At 35.2% G+C, this 18,540-nt stretch overlaps 1 protein-coding gene across 1 annotated transcript in view; it reads left to right on the top strand.

Moving 5' to 3' along the window:
* LOC129277887 (nuclear pore complex protein Nup214-like) overlaps positions 1-3,466 on the top strand; it is an 86,497-nt gene extending 83,031 nt beyond the window's left edge. Inside the window, exons 32-34 of the mRNA XM_064110257.1 lie at positions 325-511; positions 1,165-1,298; positions 3,382-3,466. Coding sequence (XP_063966327.1) covers positions 325-511; positions 1,165-1,298; positions 3,382-3,449 — 389 coding nt within the window. The 3' untranslated portion in view covers positions 3,450-3,466. The remainder of the gene's footprint in view (positions 1-324; positions 512-1,164; positions 1,299-3,381) is intronic.
* Positions 3,467-18,540: the final 15,074 nt, after the last annotated feature.

Consider the following 18,540-nt stretch of genomic DNA (forward strand, 5'->3'; position numbering starts at 1 on the left):
GTATTGTATGTAAATATCAAGTATTATATCAATTTTGATGTGAAAATTTTCTGAAAAGGTTATTTGAAGGGAGTCAGGAAAATCAAAATGATCCTGAATGACTCCCATCGAACAAAGGATTACATGGGGATAGAATCTATTGAGCAGAATTTTTTTAGAATAGTGGTGATAAGCTGCAAAATATTCCCCACAGATGTAGAAAGCCTTGGGCTGAAATCAAATGCGAAAACGTTTGAATGAGTGGAAGTAGAAACCTAACCTTGAACAGAGAATGTATTTTCACCCTATGACCTCAGCATTTCGGCCTCTTTGTTTCTGTTACAGCTTCACCTGGGTTTGGCTCTCCCGGAGTAGGGGCTGGTGCTGGTGCTGGTGGACTAGGATTCGGCACTGGGGCAACTTTCTCCAACCCTCTTGGAGGGTCACCCTTCGGTAGCCCTCAACAAGGGAGCTCACCCGGTGTCTTTGGGCCCAGCTCCCCTGCGGCTTCCACAGGGGGAGGATTTGGAACGTAAGATTTCTGAGATGTAGTGCATGGTTTTGTGGTAGAGTCAAATTCTACTGGGGAATTGAAACAATGTTCCTTGTATATGATATGGTGGTGATAGCAAATTAAGATGGTGCTATTGATGATGATGATGATGGTGATGATGATGGTGGTGGTGGTGGTGGTGGAGGTGGTGGTGGTGGTAGTGTTGGTGGTGGTGGTGGTGGTGGTGGTGGTGTTGGTGGTGATGGTGATGGTGGTGGTGGTGGTGGTGATGATGGTGGTGGTGGTGGTGATGGTGGTGGTGGTGATGGTGGTAGTGGTAGTGGTGGTGGTGATGGTGGTGGTGGTGGTGGTGGTGATGGTGGTGGTGGTGGTGGTGGTGGTGGTGGTGGTGGTGGTGGTGGTATAGGAAGAGAGGGGGTAGGGAGAGGAAAAGGGGGAGGATTAGGAGGATTGAGGAAGGGGAGGAGAAGAGGAAGTTAAAACTTTTGCAATGCCATCTAAAACAGTGAAAAAAATTACCCTATGCTATCGTTCCTCACATTTGTAATTCTAATAAGAATATTTTCATGTATCTCTATAATTTATTCCAGTTTATTGAAGATTTGTGAGCCAGAATCATTCACAAATTTGTGATTTCTAAATCAATGTCGTGTTTCATTTGTCTATTATAGTTTTGCCAGCCAGGCTGCTCCATCTTTTGGAGCCTTGGCTGGATCGGGAGGAGGCTTTGGCCAGCAGCAGCAGCAACAGCAGCAGCAGAGCTCCGGCTTTGGAGCATTTGGAGCAGGTGGAGCTAATAATACAGGTAAGTGTGTATGTAGAGATAAGAAGAGGGTGAGGGAGATTAGTCTAATGCATTTTTTTCATCATATCAGGTATAGGAGGAAGAGGGGGAGGGGGGTATAAAATCAGAAGGTTTGGGAGAGGGAGGGAGGGGGGATTGGATAAGGTGATTGATGGAGGAGGAGCAAGAGAAAGGGTATTACCTGAGACAGGGGGAGGGGGCAATTGAGAGGAGATGGGATGAGCAATAGCAAGGAGGGGAGGAGCGATAGGGATAATATGATAGTAAGAAAAAAATTATGTTAAGATTTTTTATGGAAAAGGAGATATCATTGAGTCAGTTTTTATTTTGATCTGAATTGCACCCTAACACTACCAGCAATTAGTATCTTTATGATATCATTATTAGCTTAATATAGCTGTATGTCAAGTTTGTGATGGTAAGTTTTGAAGGATCGTAACTCAAGATGCCAATCATAACCACTATGATGACTGATAGTGCGATCCCATTATAGAGCATAATAATTGCATTTATCATCACTGTTTTGCAAGCCATATGCTTTTATTTGAATCCTCAGCCATATTTTATTTTATATCATTGCTTTGTATTGTATTAAATAAATCAATGAAAAAAAATGGTTATCCCACCTCTCTGTCGTCCCACAATGTCATAAAAGATAAGAGGCCCGGTGGTCTAGCAGTGGTTTAGTAACCAGGATCTGGTTTTAAAAACCCAGTTCAAAGTACTTATGGTATTGCTCTGTGGCTTATTGGTGGTTTTGTAAGTGAAGTGTTGAATCAGGAAACCTAAGATCATCCACTATTCTCTATTATATGACACCCAGACAGATCCTTGTGATTTGATTGGTTGTTTGATATCGTTCATTCAGCCCATTTTGCAATGACCATCAACTGTGCAATTTTAGATCCATTCATCGTGCACTTTTGGATCCATATGATTTTGTCCATTGCACTCGCGCACCGAGACTGCATCTACAGGCACCAGCAGTGCGCATGTTGTAATGACGTAACAATCAACAGACCAAACTCACACTGCATGAGCATGTTTTGCATCGAAATTCATAAATTTCATATAAAAATGAAGAAAAAAAATAGATTTTTAGATGTCATATAAACCAAATAATTAATGTTTTTTATTCGTGCAATGGACAGAATACTTCATTCGGTGAAAGATGAAATAATGATCCATTCAACTCGGCTACGCCTCGTTGAATGGATCACTTCATCTTTCACCGAATGAAGTATTCTGTCCATTGCACGAATAAACATTCATTATTTGTATATTGTAGAGGTACCATGTGCATCCACGTTGGATAGGTTAGCTAGCGGTGTAGCTAACCTAAAAATTGAGGGGGCGAGATATTGCTGATGGTGCAAAAGGTCTAAAAAGTTGCCAGCTATCAAAGCAGGCGAGCGAAATTTTTGACCTTTGTGAATCAAAAATCTATTTTGGGGGGACAGAATTTGACATAGTGTGCAGAAAATGAAACAATATATCACCCTTTCCTTTTCTGTTTCTTTTTTTTTTCTTGGTCGTGAAACTTTTAGGGGACCATGGCCCCAAGCCCCCACCTGTACACCAACCTAAACATGTGATTCTAAGCAAAACTATTTTTGACAATCATTTTGATATGGTATCTTCAAGAATTCTAATCAAGGATCTCATCTATCTTTTTATCTAAATTATCTGTCAGTTCCCTGAAAATAGAATAAACCGTGCAAAGTTGAGAGCAGTGATTATCCTGGACGCCATCCACAAAGGTTTGCTAAATGCCAACGGCCTATCAGGATCTGTGTTGCATGTTGGATTTATTCAAAATGCTGACCAGGAACCAATCAAAATCATTCTTTCCTGCCTGCAATTTATTGCAAACCTTTGTGTTACAGGGCCATGGACTCAGCAGTGTGGCAATTCATTTTTCATGGTTATTATGTCAATGATAGTTGCACGAACATGTAAGCTTTTACTGTCTTTGATGTGGTTACTCATTAAAGACGATTTCGCTATTATGGACATCAATTTTCAAATATACTTTGATAATATTACCGTAATAATTAAGTTTTACTGTTTATTTTGCCATCAGGATTTGGTGCCTTTGGTTCAGGATCAAACAATGCCTTTGATGGAGCTAACACTGGCAGCCCTGGGTAAGTGTTAACTCCTTGCTCGTGATGTAAAGTGTCCGATAGTCTTGGGGTGTTAAATACTTTGATTTTCGGGGTTGAGCAATCACTGATGTATTGGCACTAAACACTACACCTGCTTTGTGCTAGGTGTTTGGCCTCATGTAGGAAGTGTTGAATAAGTATGTGCTGTATAATTATCACTGATGGGTATGATGTGCAGTGCTAGGTTTGTTGGTGTTGAACTGCAGTTGTGGGTTCGAATCCCACTATGACTGCTTTGCCCTTGAGCAAGGCATTTTATTTCCAATGCTCTTTAATGACACACTTTGTGAAAAATATTTTTTAATATCAGTACAAAAACACACATACAAAAAAAAAACTTTGGGAAATGGCACTTAATAATTACTTTTCACTGTTTATTCTATTTTTTAATATCAATGCTGATTATGGAAGGCCAGCGACTCCAAATTTAGTCTTCCAGAAGGCTTGCATTCAGGCATTATCAGATCCAGTGAAAGGAATTCAAGGGGTCTAAGGAAAATGTAGCTCCCGAAATGTCTAATATGGCCCACAGAAGGTGCAAAATAGCCTCTTTAAATTACCATTTGATTCAATTTAACATACAATTTTGAATGGGCATACAGAGGAATAATATCCCCATGTACAGAAAGTGTTCTATTTTGATTGCATTCTGCTTTTGGGTAAAGCATGAGGGGGATGATTGATCCAATTCAAATAGAAGATGCATACAGTTGTACTGAAAAGTTAGTGAACCCCACCACAAAATGCATTCCTTCTTGAATGTGTTGAATGTAGACAACAACGCTACAATGTCCGGCGAGCCCAGAGAAACAAACTTTATTGATAGTAATATTTTATTTAACTTAAATGAAATATCTAAAACATGGCAATACTTGAACGCTTAAAGGGGTACTTCGGGCCGAAAATATTTATATCCAAATAAATAGAGTGAAATTCACAGAGCAAAATGCTGAAAATTTCATCAAAATCTGATAACAAATAACAAAGTTATTGAATTTTAAAGTTCAGCAGTACTTTGTGAAAACAGTTATATGCACGTCATCATGAATATTCATTAGTTGGGCTGATGATATCACATCCCCACTTTCCTCTTTCTTATGTTATTATATGAATTCATAATTGTTTCATGTTTTCATACATGTGTGAATGATATGTCTCCCTTATAATGAAATAAGTAGCAGCAGTGAATATCCAATGCTAAAAAAATATGAGCAAATAGAAAAGAACAAGTGGGGATATGACATCATCAGTTTGCTCATTGTATATTCGTGGAGACATGCCTAGAACTGTTTCACCTAGTCTCTCCACAGCACTTACTCACATTACAAATTTTTGCATTGTCAACAGGTTTGTCTTAGTTGAGATCAATTTGATCAACTCCACTCTTTACAGACTGGGCAGCTCGGAATATTGTTGATATTCAATCCCTCTAAACAATGAAATTGAAAGTGTATATGATATCTTTGAGTTTTGCGTACCCTTGCAACCAAATTAGGTATTCATCAATTAGTCTGTGGAATCAGTTTCAGTTACAGTATCTAATGTAATAGGATCTTTCTTTAAATTGTTGAAAGGTAGTTTGGCCTTTTGTATCATTTGCAGTGCCTGCTCACATGAGTTTTAAAATGATAATATGAGCTTTTTCACTTACCATTTTCTACGTAAAGATGTTATCTTGAACTCCCCTGAAATGAATGACAAATTCATTGTCACTTGTTTTTGAGAATTTTTGTTGTTTATTTACTTCTATACTTCATTTTATATGTGTGTCACTTATTTCATTCATTAGGTATTAAAGGCCAAGTCCATCCAAAAAAAAAGTGAAACAAGCATAACGCAGAAGACTTCATCGAAATCGGATGTAAAATAAGAAAGTTATGACATTAAAAAAGTTCTGCTTATTTTTCACAAAACAGTTATATGCACAACTCAGTGACATGCAAATGAGAAAGTCGATGATGTCCCTCACTCACTCTTTCTTTTGTTTTTTTTATTGTTTGCATTATACAATATTTCATTTTTTACAGATTCAAGGACAAACTTGACTGAATCATAAAATGTTAAAACAGTGGTAATTCCACTTGTTTAGTGAGGAGAAAACTGTTTCACAGGATAATAAGGAGCAAATTAGAATATTTCATATTTCATATAATGAAATACAAAAGAAAAAGTGACTTGGTGACATCATCAATCCCCTCATTTGCATACTGACCAGGATGTGCATTTAACTGTTTTGTGAAATTAAGCGAAACTTAAAAATCTCATATCTTTCTTATTTTACGTTTGATTTTGATGAAACTTTCAGTGTTATGCTTGTTGGATTTTCCCTATTTATTTGAAACCACTTTTTGTTGGGGTGGACTTGACCTTACAGAGAATTATTGATCTCCCCTTCCTCCTCTCTTTCCTATCTCTCTACCCTCTGCTCTCTGCCCCAACCATCCCATGAACACCAGACAAATTTTTCCTTCATTCTTACCCTAGCATGGAACTTGTTTAAAGGGGAAGTTTACCCCCTGATGATGAGTTGGCTTTGATAAAATCATAAAAGTTTTAAAAAGTACTTGTATCGGTTTAATCGCTGATATGGTTTATGGTACACCATGTGGAGTATTATAGAAACAGTGGATAGAAGAAGAAAAATAAATGGATAGGCGAGAAAGTGGAAATTTCAGAGTAGAGTAATCTTTCTTGAATGTAGTCCTGAAAAGGACTGTAAACCAGAAGAGATTGATGAGTTGAAACAGCTTGAGTATTAGTATGGATGAGGAGATGCTGGCTTAAGTCTGCGAGTAGAGATGATGAGCAGAAGCAGTAGAGAGACTCAACATTTCGGGCAGGTTGACTGTCCGTCTTCAGGACTCCTGAAGCACTCCTGAAGACGGACAGTCAACCTGCCCGAAACGTCGAGTCTCTCTACTGCTTCTGCTCATCATCTCTACTCGCCGACTTAAGCCAGCATCTCCTCATCCATCCTACTACTCAAGCTGTTTCAACTCATCAATCTCTTCTGGATTACAGTCCTTTTCAGGACTACATTCAAGAAAGATTACTCTACTCTCAAATTTCCACTTTCTCGCCTATCCATTCATTTTTCTTCTATCCACTGTTTCTATAACACTCCACATGGTGTACCGTAAACCACATCAGCGATTGTACATGCCACCATGCAAACCTTCAAACAACATTTGTGTCGGTTTGATGAAAATCCGTCGAATAATAATGATTTCTTTTTAAATAATGATAATAATAATAACAATAATAATAATAAACAGTTCTAAAAATAATAACAATGAAAATAATATGAAACATTTATATAGCGCTTAATACAAGTGTTTCTAAACAAAGCTCTGCATGCTATTACCCCGGCTTTAGCACGGCTACCCTGTTCGGGCGCTCGAGCATTTAAGGAATTCCTTCCTACCAGGTACACATTTACTACACCTGGGTGGAGAGTGGCAAATGTAGATAAACACCTCGCCAAAGGACACAAGTGCTGTGGTGGGATTTGAACCCTGGACCTTGTGGTTCAAAGTCTGGAGACTTATCCTCTGAGCCACAACACCTTTACTGAATGATGTGTCTGATGCTATATCTATGTGCACAAGTACTTTAAAATTTAATTACTCTGTTTTTTAAACTGATTTTCATTAAACCTTTAAACATTTTTCTATGTTTTTTCTTTTATTTTATTTAAACCAACTCATTGTCAGGATGAACTGCCCCTTTAAATAAGCAATTGGAGAATATTGTATGATTCATAAGTACACCAGTGCACTCTCTTTCCCTTGATAAGTCCAACAACTATTCAAAATCACTGAAAATCCCTTTTCTCAGGTCTGTTTTCTACCATGGGTCATTCAAAACCTCATAAAATGTACCAATGCCCTCATACTGCAACCTCCCGTGTTGACTAATGAGAGTAAAGGACAGGTGAACACCAATGGGTGACTCATGTAAAAATGTTAGCTTAATAATACTTGAGTGGTTTATGTAGTACATGTTCAAACATGTGTTTACTCATATCAGCTAACCTAAACAGGCCATGATTTTACTAAGGGTTTTTTTTTACTCTCTTCCTCAAATTGTGGTTTCTTGAAATACCATAACTTAAAGATAAAGACCAGTTGTGGTAACGATCTCAAAATGAGTTCAAACAGAATCCAATGAAATTATTACCAAGGTGTTCAAGTGAAAAAATATGTGCCAAATAGCTCCGGAAGAAAATGCGTAATTGCTGAGAAATTAGCAAAATAAGCACAGAATTCCATCAAAATGTTGGGTATTTTTTTAAGCAATATTAATACACTGTCTCACATATGCTATTCTGTGTTAGTGATCATCAGAATTATTGATTTTGACTTTTTGAACTAAGATTTCATGATTTTCCAAAGATAAGTTTACATTAATGTACCAGATCTAGATGTATGATAATATTTTGACAGATAACCTTGATTTTAAAGACTTTCTCATGAAATATTTGTTTGCTGCAACTACTGTCTTTTACCTTTAAAGATAAACTGTGGTACAGAACAACAGTAAAATGTTCACAGAATTGAACAAAATTTACAGAAAATTATAAAAACACATATCTGACGAATAACTTTTCAGGAAAATGTACAATTAGGTCTACAGAGTAATGAGCAAATGAAGATAAGAAAAATTACAGAAAAATTCCTGTCTCTTTACAGCGTGGTTGCAAGTAGGTTGTTTCTACACCAAGAAAAGAATGTAAATGAAATGAATATAATTTCAAGCAAATCTGAATTATTTCAATGAAACTTTGTTTTAAATTAGCATTCTGACATATGATAGGGTTGCTTCCAACCATTTCTTCTTGAAATTAGAGTTGCATACCAGAACTCATAAGAGCACTTAAAGATTTAAACTTGTAGACACTTATCCCTAGTATCATTTATCCTTATTCTAGGTATAACATATTATATGAATAGATATGAATATGGGGAAATTGCAAATTGTGTATTAAATTTCTCGCATTATGTTTCGTATATAAGTTATTGATACAAAAATTGCATAAAGAGATAGTGATGGTACTTTGCATTTCTAAAGCTCCTTACAAATAGGTTTCTAGGGCTTCCTGGCATTTTATGAACAATTCAAGATTGTTTTATTGGTCCATGAATGCTAGGCATACAGAGAAATTTAGTTTCCATTGGCTTTAAACACATAACATACACACAAAAATGCAGAATGGAATATATCATAGCAATCTAACTCTACATAAACAATACAACTTAGTGATAACTTTTCTGCAATAGGTTGATAACCCTTAGAATTCATAATTCGAAATTCATAAATTATAAGAAATAGGTGATAAGATGTCTGCATGCTGCTAACCCCACCCCCCATCCTAGTATGCGGTATATAGTCATCATAAAATGACACTTACAAAACACCCGTTCAAAAGAGAGTGATAGATATGTAGGAAAATATGAAAGGAAGCTGGAGGGAAAGGTAAAGTGTAGAAGAAGAAGAGAAAGAAAGGGAAAAGAAAGAACAAGAAAGGAGAGAAAGAAGAAGCAGAAGAAGAACTGAGTAGGAGGAGAAGAAGAAAAAGAAAAAGTAAAAGAGGAAGAAGAAGAATAAGAAGAAAAAGAAAAAGAGGAAGATATATCATCGTGTTACTTTTGAGTTATACGCATGTATAGAATTAGGAATAAAGGAGTACCGGTAGCGTGAAAGGCGTGTGTGGGGAGGACACAGCCGTATTCCTGAACGATTAAACCGGAACCAATCACCAATCATCTTGTCTGCCATTATGGTATGTACCTTGGCAAGTATGCGTTCTTCGTAAATTGCTTGGACAGGGGACAAATCCGTGCCTATCGTCCTTTGTGCAATTCGTCGAATCCGGTCTATTCTTTGTTTTTGCTCGTTTGACATATTTCCGAAAGTACATACCAGGTTGAAAGTTATTACACTTTTGATGATTGATTGATAAAACAGTTTCAGTAGCCTATAGTTTTATTGATGTGAAAACTTCTAAGTTTTCGCAAGAAAAACATCCTTTGATTTGTTTTCTTTTGTACTGATAGATAATTTTGCTTCCATGAGAGCTTGTCATCAATGATTGTTCCGAGGTATTTGTACTCATGTACCTGCTCAATGACATCTCCGTGAATACGGAGTGGTTCATGAATTTTATCACCCTTCCGAAAATCAATGATAATTTCTTTGGTTTTACTGGTATTCAATATCAGGTAATGATCGTCACACCAACTGACAAAATCATGTATCTGTGAGATATATTCATTAGGATCATTGAACAGGTAGCCTATATCACGGTATTCTTTTAAAAATTGGACAAGAAAGAGCCTTTCGAAACATTTCATAACATTTGATGTTAGTGCTACCGGCCGGAAATCGTTTGGTTCACGGGCTTTGTTTATCTTAGGGATTGGTATAATTGTGGAGGTTTTCCACAATTTCGGGATAACCCCTGTATCCAAACACAGTTGAAAAATATGACATAGAATTGGAGATAACTGTTAGTTACAGTATTTCAATAATCTATTGCAAATGCCATCTGGGCCGGTTGCTTTGTTTACTTTTACCTTCCCCAACACCCTCCTAACATTTTCTTCAGAAAACAGAACTCTATTACTGTCACCAAACTGGGAAATCAGGTGTTCTAAATGACCTTTCAGAACAATGTTTTCCCTATGAAAATCATGTACTTCAAATCTTGAGTAGAAACTATTGAGTTCATCAACAAAGTCTGTGGTCAAGTCCCGAGATTTTTTCTTCCCTTTGTATCCCGTAATTGCGGCTTGAGTGTTATTTTGAGAGAAACTGCGTTCAAGTTTGCTTTTGTAGGACCATTTACAAGACTTAATCTCTCGATCAATCTGTTTTTGTACATCTTTTAGCTGACCTCGATCACCACTCTTGAACACCTACCTTTTTCTTGCAGCAGCTTCTTCAGCGAACTACTGACCCATGGTTTATCATTAGCAAAGACCTTTTTTTCTTTTTCGGGTATAATCATCTCAGCACAATACCGAATGTAATCAGAAATTACATCGACCGACTGATCCATCGTGTTTTGTGTTTCGAAGAAAAGATTCCAATCCGTTGATTCATAACATGCGCGAAGTTCATCAATTGCTTCCTCGGTCCAGCACTGACGAACCTTTGTTACCGGCTTGTTTCTTTTGAGCTTCTGTTTGTAGGATGGTACTAACAAGTCATTGTTATGATCAGATGCACCGATGCATCGAGCTGTGGAATGCAAACAATGGTGATTCAAAGGGATGGTCCGAGCTAAAAATATTTATATCTCAATAAATAGAGTAAAATTATCAGAGCAAAATGCTGAAAAATTAATCGAAATCGGATAACAAATAACGAAGTTATTGAATTTTAAAGTTTATCCATATTTGATGAAAACAGATATATGCACATCGTCATGGATATTCATTAGGTGGGCTGATGATGCCATATCCCCACTTTCCTTTTTCTTATGTTATTACATGAAATCATAAATGTTTCATTTTTTTTCATACATGTGTAAATGATGTGTCTCCATTATGATGAAATAAGTTGTGGCAGTAGATAATCAGTTGTCAATCCAATTGTTTCAGTTCTTGGTAAAAAAATTATGAATAAACCTAATTTCATATAATAAAATACAAAAGAACAAGTGGGGATATGACATCATCAGCCCACCTAATGAATATTCATAAAGACATGCCTAGAACTGTTTCACCGGAATAGTGCAAATAATTACAATTCATTAACCTCGTTATTTGTTATCCGATTTCGATCAAATTTTCGGCATTTTGCTCTGTGAATTACATTTTCAGCATTTTACTCTATTTATTGAGATATAAATATCTCCAGCCCGGACCATCCCTTTAAGAGTTGGATAAAAGTGTAATTTTATAAAGTATTGTCATATATGGGGGAAATATAAGAGTAATTGAACCTACATTAGATTAAAATTTTAAGGTACAATAGGCCTAAATAGATTATAATAAGGAATTCAAATAACATTGATCTAACAAGGCCTGTTTCTATCAAAACAATGTTTATTCAAATTTCACTATTTGTTTGTTTTGTCCATACATGTATACATCACAAGATAGAGTCTCTCTCACTATGTGTTAACCTTTTTATCCAAATATTGAGATAAAAGACATGGAAATGAAATTAAAAGAAGAAAACATAACCGGAATGACATTTTCCCTGAACGTACATGTAAGCTATCCCTTTAAGTAAGATGAAGGTCTATAGTAGACGTTAATGGCCCCATTTTACTCCCAGGAGGCTTTGTTCACCGCATCCCACAACCCCCTTGCATCATCCTTTACATTACATCATCATCATTATCTCTCAATATTTACGCAGCAATACTCTAATAATCATGTGATACGCTGTAGCCATCTTCCGAGTTGATCGTAATTCCTTTATGGGGTCCTTCGTGAGTTAACCTATTTCCATACACTTATTTTTAGCTTCAGCCCGTTTATTTTGTTCCCGGGTTTCATGTCTTTTTTTTTTGTCTTTTCCCCATGGCCTGTCTGAAGCAGATTTCCCTTGTAATCCAGCCATAGGCAATCACTAGTCTGACATTTCAAACCCCTTTGGGCTCGTACTCGTCCCTCAAAGAATCAAGGATTCCATGCAAGTTACCATTGGATGGCAAAGTTACTATAATGGTAACTTTTATACAAGGGGGCCCAGTATTTTTAGTAAAATGCACATACAACAAAGATCTTGATTTTCCAGCGACATGTAGTGATTGATTGCATGCCTTTTTTTTGCAATCAATTCATGTTCTTTGTGCATTTGCCCCTAAACAATTGTCATCCTGGTCAAAATCTATAGGAAAAAGATAGCCTGAACGTTATTTTATAAAGTCCAAAAGCACAACTTTTTCATGCTTTTATTAATGTCTTCAACTCCAGAAATACACTTTCCTGTTTTTTAATATTTGTTTTACCGGTATACAGATAAAAAGCACCCTCTAGTTCCCTTTTATGCATTTTGGAATCTACTATACAGTACTTGCCAAGCAATTTTTTCTTTTTCGAGGGTTATTTTTACAATTCACTGCCCAAATCTGCAGCATTTGATAAGTTAAACATTACACTACAGTGAATAAGGATTTCCTGTGGCTCTTTTATATATTTTCCTGGGCTTTTTTTGTGCATTTCGGGGGCAACATTGTCCCGAGCTCTGTTGTAATTTTTTCCAAATGTGGGCTGCAGTTGCCCAATCATGATTTTTATGGAATACACATTGGCGAGTGGCGAAATAAGGAATAAAGGTAACTTACTAGAAAAGGAATATAGTTGCTGACTATTGACCAAGTAATATCGTAGAATGTTCTTGAATATTATATGATGGTGGGCCCCAAGTCTGCGCACCTAACAATTTGAGTTAAGATTTCACATGAATTTCTTCTTATTTCACAAAATCTTTCAGTTAATAAGGTTCCTTATATTATCATGAGTAAGTGTACCAAATTTCTCATTGAAAAATGAAAGAAAATATAGGATTTTCTTTAAAAACCTCGGGCAGTCCTTTTCAGATTGAAAAAAAAAATGGTCTGCGCACTCATTCACTTTGCACACGATTCGGGGATTTTGATGAGAAAGGCTGCATTTTGAGGCCGTCACATGAAATGCCCAAATTTCATTATTTTTCCACCATTTTGAGTCAGATTTTTTTATGAATACCTGTCTATGTATTGCATGTGTAAAGTCTGTGTTCGTTGCGTATCTTCTTTTACTAGAATCGCGCAAATACGCGTGTGCGCAGACAAGGGGGACTGCGCAGACTTGGGGGAACTTGCCATACCTGCCAAATGTCGAATAGAAACATTCCTATTTGGGGAAAGACAATTGCCATTTTAACCTGCATGCTCACATTTCTATAGAAAAAAAAAAGGACATTTTGATAAGAGTGTTCTTATTTCTTGACATTTTTAAAGTAATTTGTTCATATTTCTTGGCTGTGATGGTTGGCAAGATGTGGAATTATTTGGAAAAGAAAGTGATTTGTCTTCTTTGCCATTATTTTTGCAAGTAATCAATCCAGAGTGACATCCTTGAATAAATCTGTTTTAATTGATGAGTGAATTTGGTGGTTGATGGAATTTCCCCCCCAAATAAGAAATAAGTAGTTTCTTCTCAATATCTGTTTTCAAAATGAAGAAAATTGCTGATGAATCCAAACTTTATATAGTACTGATAGAGCATTTGCATTGTGATATTGCAAAATGTCCACTGCTCATTTTATTACGTGAAAGAAAGTGTATCGCCAACATGCCTAAAAATTGAGACTAATGAAGCAATGCGTTGTGTCCTGGTAATTGATAATAATAGTTCATTTCCCTTCGTCACTTCTCCACACCCCTGCCTGCAGTCCCATCATACTGCTTTCTGTGTCGTGTTATCTCGATAATAAATGGTAATATGTGAAGTAGGTTGCCCCGTTTCATCAAAGATTGCTCTTTATATAAAAGTCCTATTTACTTTCTTCTTCATTTTATGTAAATGAACTAATTCAAAACGAGGGCTCCAAATTGAAGCTTATCAGTGTAATTAGAACAGTCAACTATGAAGTCAACTTTATTTAATGGCAAAAAACAACCTCAAAATTCATTCATACGAAAGAAGATCAACCTGGCTTTATTAAAGATATTCTTGAACTGACAATGTGTTTTTTAAATAGTAATTCACTTTGGGAATAGAGGACTATCATAGTTGAGAATATTGTAAAACAATATATTATGATTATATACACTGTATATATGTTTTTACCTTTTGACTTATTCATTGTCATGTTGAGTTTTATGAATTCTCTGAATTGAATGTAAAGCTCAACAAATGGATATACTCGCATTTGAAGCTTCACCAAGTTTGTAAGAAACCTATAAAAAAACTGACAAAAATGTTTATATTGCAAACTTGCAAAGAGTGAACTACACTATTGGATTGACTGAATGCAGTAATACCATGGACCTATACTTTGTGGTAGGGTCCATGGTAATACTTTAAAAGCTTTTATATAGCATTTGAATGAAGCTTTTATCACCAGTATTGAAAAGGGCACAGTCATCTCATCACAAACAAAAACAGAAATATTTAAATTAAAATGGAGGAAATGGATACATGTTCCATTTTAGGAGAGAAAAACTAGCCAACTTGGAAGACAAATTGAGGACAAAGGCCATATCTTTAGGCAACGTACTATATGCAGTACGAGTGATAAGGGATATATCCTGGAAATATTGACGTCATGAATTGAAATGGTGTGCCAAGAAACTTATTCTTCTCAAGCTCACTGTGTGAATTTGGATATCATGCTTCCTTTAGGGGCCAAATCATTATCTTATGAAATTTGATTGTTTTTATTTTATGTTTAATGCCCATTGTTTATTTGAAGAAACATAAAGTTAACATTTATTGTGTGAAAGGTAATGTCAATCAAAATCTATTTTGTTTTCAGGGAGTAAGATAGATACATATAATACATTTAAAGTGCCAGCCAATGACTAGATTACATGAATGTGTACAGAGTTAATTTTCATACACTGGGCACCACTCATCAAACGGTTTCTGCAGTGCAAGGATTCTAACCAGTTCCCCTTGCATGCATGTAAAGATGGAAACCACTGACATGCTGTGTCTGAACAGTTTTTTTTTTGCAGTCCCATACATTTATATATCTGTTTGAGTGTTTGTAATTCTGTTATATAATCAATTTTGTGATCATTCTTACTAAAACTCTCTAATTATCAGACTAAGAACTGTTTAGAAATATGATGCAAATTATTGGTTTTGGTGCCGTTGCAATAGAGACCAGTTCGGAGTTACCTCATGGGCAAGTTTGGTCAAATGAGCTTTCATTTCTTTTGATATGCTAGGCAGATTTCAAAGCAAGATATTATGTAAGCATGCCTAACATAGCAGGATGCAGAAACTGCATAGACCAGGTGACTAGAATATCACAACCATTGACACTGAAGGTTTTGTTGCATTTCTACTTTGAATGCGTTAGCATGTTCTTATAACAATGTACTTGGCTGTGAAATACCAGTCGCGAGAGTCGACCATGGTTGTGTTTTGTGGATCTAATGAAAAACCCAATTCAAAAGAATATATGAATAACCAAGACATCAAAGTCGATGCTTATCTCATTAAATATTAAACCGCCATGTCACTTTAGTACAAATGTCTTTCTTCTGATCATGCGCAGAATGGAACTCTGAACTGGCTTATTAGGTGATCTGTCAATCGACAGATCAACTATTAATTTCGTATGAACTTTCTTTTTTATTTATTTATTTCTTTATTATTTATTTTTATTTCCCCGCCCTTTTCTTGTTAGCACAAAATCTCCAAATCTACATCATCAATTATCTTCAAAATATCATCAGATATGGGGACTTATCATGTCATGTTTATGAAAACAAGTTCAAGGTCAAAAGGTCATCATGACGTCATCTAGACGCCATTTTGTAAAATTACATTATCAAAATTACATTATCAATCATATCTTCATTATCAATTATCAAAAATTAACAATATTTACATCACATTAACTTCAGGTCAAGGGTCAACTGTCCATGTCATCAAAGGTCATGTAAAGGTCACAACGTGCGTCAAAATTTTAAAATGCTCAAAATCAATTTTTAGACCAAAGTAGAATATGATTCAGGTCATTTTAAGCATTTCAAAAATTTGCCCGCGCGCGTTCTCGTGCGTAACGGCACTATGGAGCATAGGATCGCAATTTTTTTTATAGGGCAGGTCCAAGCTATTGTCCCCTCTGAAGCCAAAATTAAATCTTTGCCTAAATCTAACATATTGTATGTCATTTTAAAGCTTATACTCTGAAGTTTTTTTGCCCTATATTTTTTTCTTCTGAAAACGTAGCGTTAATGAATGCCAATGTCACGATTCCAAAAAATCATTAATTTGCGTGACGTACGGGACATCACATTTCTGATCTGCAGATAATGCAAATTATATATTTGCAAATATTTCTGTGGGGACTTGTAGTGCTAAGTTAATGTAAACATTTGAGAAAAAAAATGATTTTGAAAATTGATTAATTATAAAGTTAATTATGTGGTGTCCAATAGGCAGTGTCCCGTACATCACAATTTAGCATATGTTTTTTTAGATTCTGATTAAGGAAAAGTTGAACAGTTTTCTTCACACTTAGGAGAGTTCTAATTTATATTACTATACATCCAAAACTTGAAGTGAATTTACTGAATTAATTTCATGTTTAATTATATCAGCTAATTAAAGCTAAATGATAGTAGTTGCAGTAAAACACTAATTTCGTGAGAAAGTCTGTAAAACCAAGGTTAAGTAAGACTATATCATCGTGGATCTAGATCTGATACAGTTACATAAACTGAACTTTGTGAAATCATAAAATCTAAGCTGAAATATGATCACACTGAAAATCGCCAACACAGATACGCACACGTGGGACAGTGTATTATTATTGCTGGAATAAAGACCAGACGGAAGTGACCAAATCCGCGCTTATTTTGCTTATTTCTCAGCAATGACACAATTTCTTCCAGAATCCTTTGGCACATATTTTTTATTCATACAAACAGACACTTGGGTGGTCATTATATTAGATTCTGTAAAAAGTCATTTTGAGATCGTTACCAGAACTGGAATTTATCTTTAAGCTTTGTGACGTATGGGACAAATGTGTTATGTATGGGACACACGGACCATACTTTATACATAGGATTTCTATGTAATTCTAATTAGGGTTATTTTTTAATTAGAAGCAAAGATAAAGTAAATTGAGATAAATGATATTATATCAGTGGTTGAATATTTGTAAAAGGCTGATGAAAATAAAGTTATTATTTGTAATAAATAACAAAGGTGCATAGATTAGCATACTTGTTAACATATGTCTTATGTTATTAATTAAATCTTTTATAAGGTCATAAAGTGTTTATGTTTTGTTTCATCATATACTATAATAGAAATATATATCAATCATAATAATCCATGTAAAACTAATACTGTACTTTTGTTTACATCCAGTTAATTATAAATTTTGATGAAATTTCACTTTCCCCATTCATTTAACACATGGAATTTTTTGCAAGACATCTTTCATAATATTTATAAGGTCGTAAAGTGTTTGCTATGTTTTGTTTCATTGTATACTATAATAGAAATATATATCAATCATGAAAATCCATGTAAAACTTTACTTACTCTGGTTTACATCAAGTTAATTATAAATTTTGATGAAATTTCACTTTCCCCATTGGTTTTACACATGGACAAATGTCCCGTACGTCACATGTCCCATACGTCACAGCGCGGATGTTTATATTTTGAGATATTACATAATAACAACAATGAGTTCTATCATTTCATTCATGGCTAATGAAACTTGATATTAAGATACAAGATGAAAACATGATAATGAGAGATTTCAAGCTCATTCCAATTCACAGAGTTTTACGTTATACATAAACGATAGCAATAAACATGTAAAATATTGTAAACTGCATCTGTATGCAGACGACACAGTTATTTATTTTTCTGGAAAAAATATCAGTGAGATAGAATACAACGTAAATATTGATCTACGTAACATATATGATTGGCTGTGTCATAACAAACTAAGCCTTAATGTTGATAAAACGAATTCTATGCTTTTTGGAACTAATATTATGTTGTCAAAATGTGCAAATATAAATGTTAAAATATCTGATAAAACTATTAAGCAATCTAACTCTGTTAAATATTTAGGCATGTATCTCGATCCAAAATTGAAGTGGGATACTCATATTGAAGAACTGTGTAAGAAAACTAATAAGCTTGTCAAATATTTAGCACGTCTAAGACATTTCGTAACTAAAAGAATTCTGAAATTATTGTATAGTTCAGTTATACTTCCCTTATTTGATTATGCTGATATTGTATACGAGTCCACAAATAAGAAATATACTGAACGACTTCAAAAAATTCAGAACAGAGCTGGTCGTATCATTTTGAATGTTAAACCGCAAAATCGAATATCAAATAGAGAAATACACCAACGACTCG

The sequence above is a fragment of the Lytechinus pictus genome, chromosome 15 (assembly GCF_037042905.1).
Source record: "Lytechinus pictus isolate F3 Inbred chromosome 15, Lp3.0, whole genome shotgun sequence".
Lineage (NCBI taxonomy): Eukaryota > Metazoa > Echinodermata > Echinoidea > Temnopleuroida > Toxopneustidae > Lytechinus > Lytechinus pictus.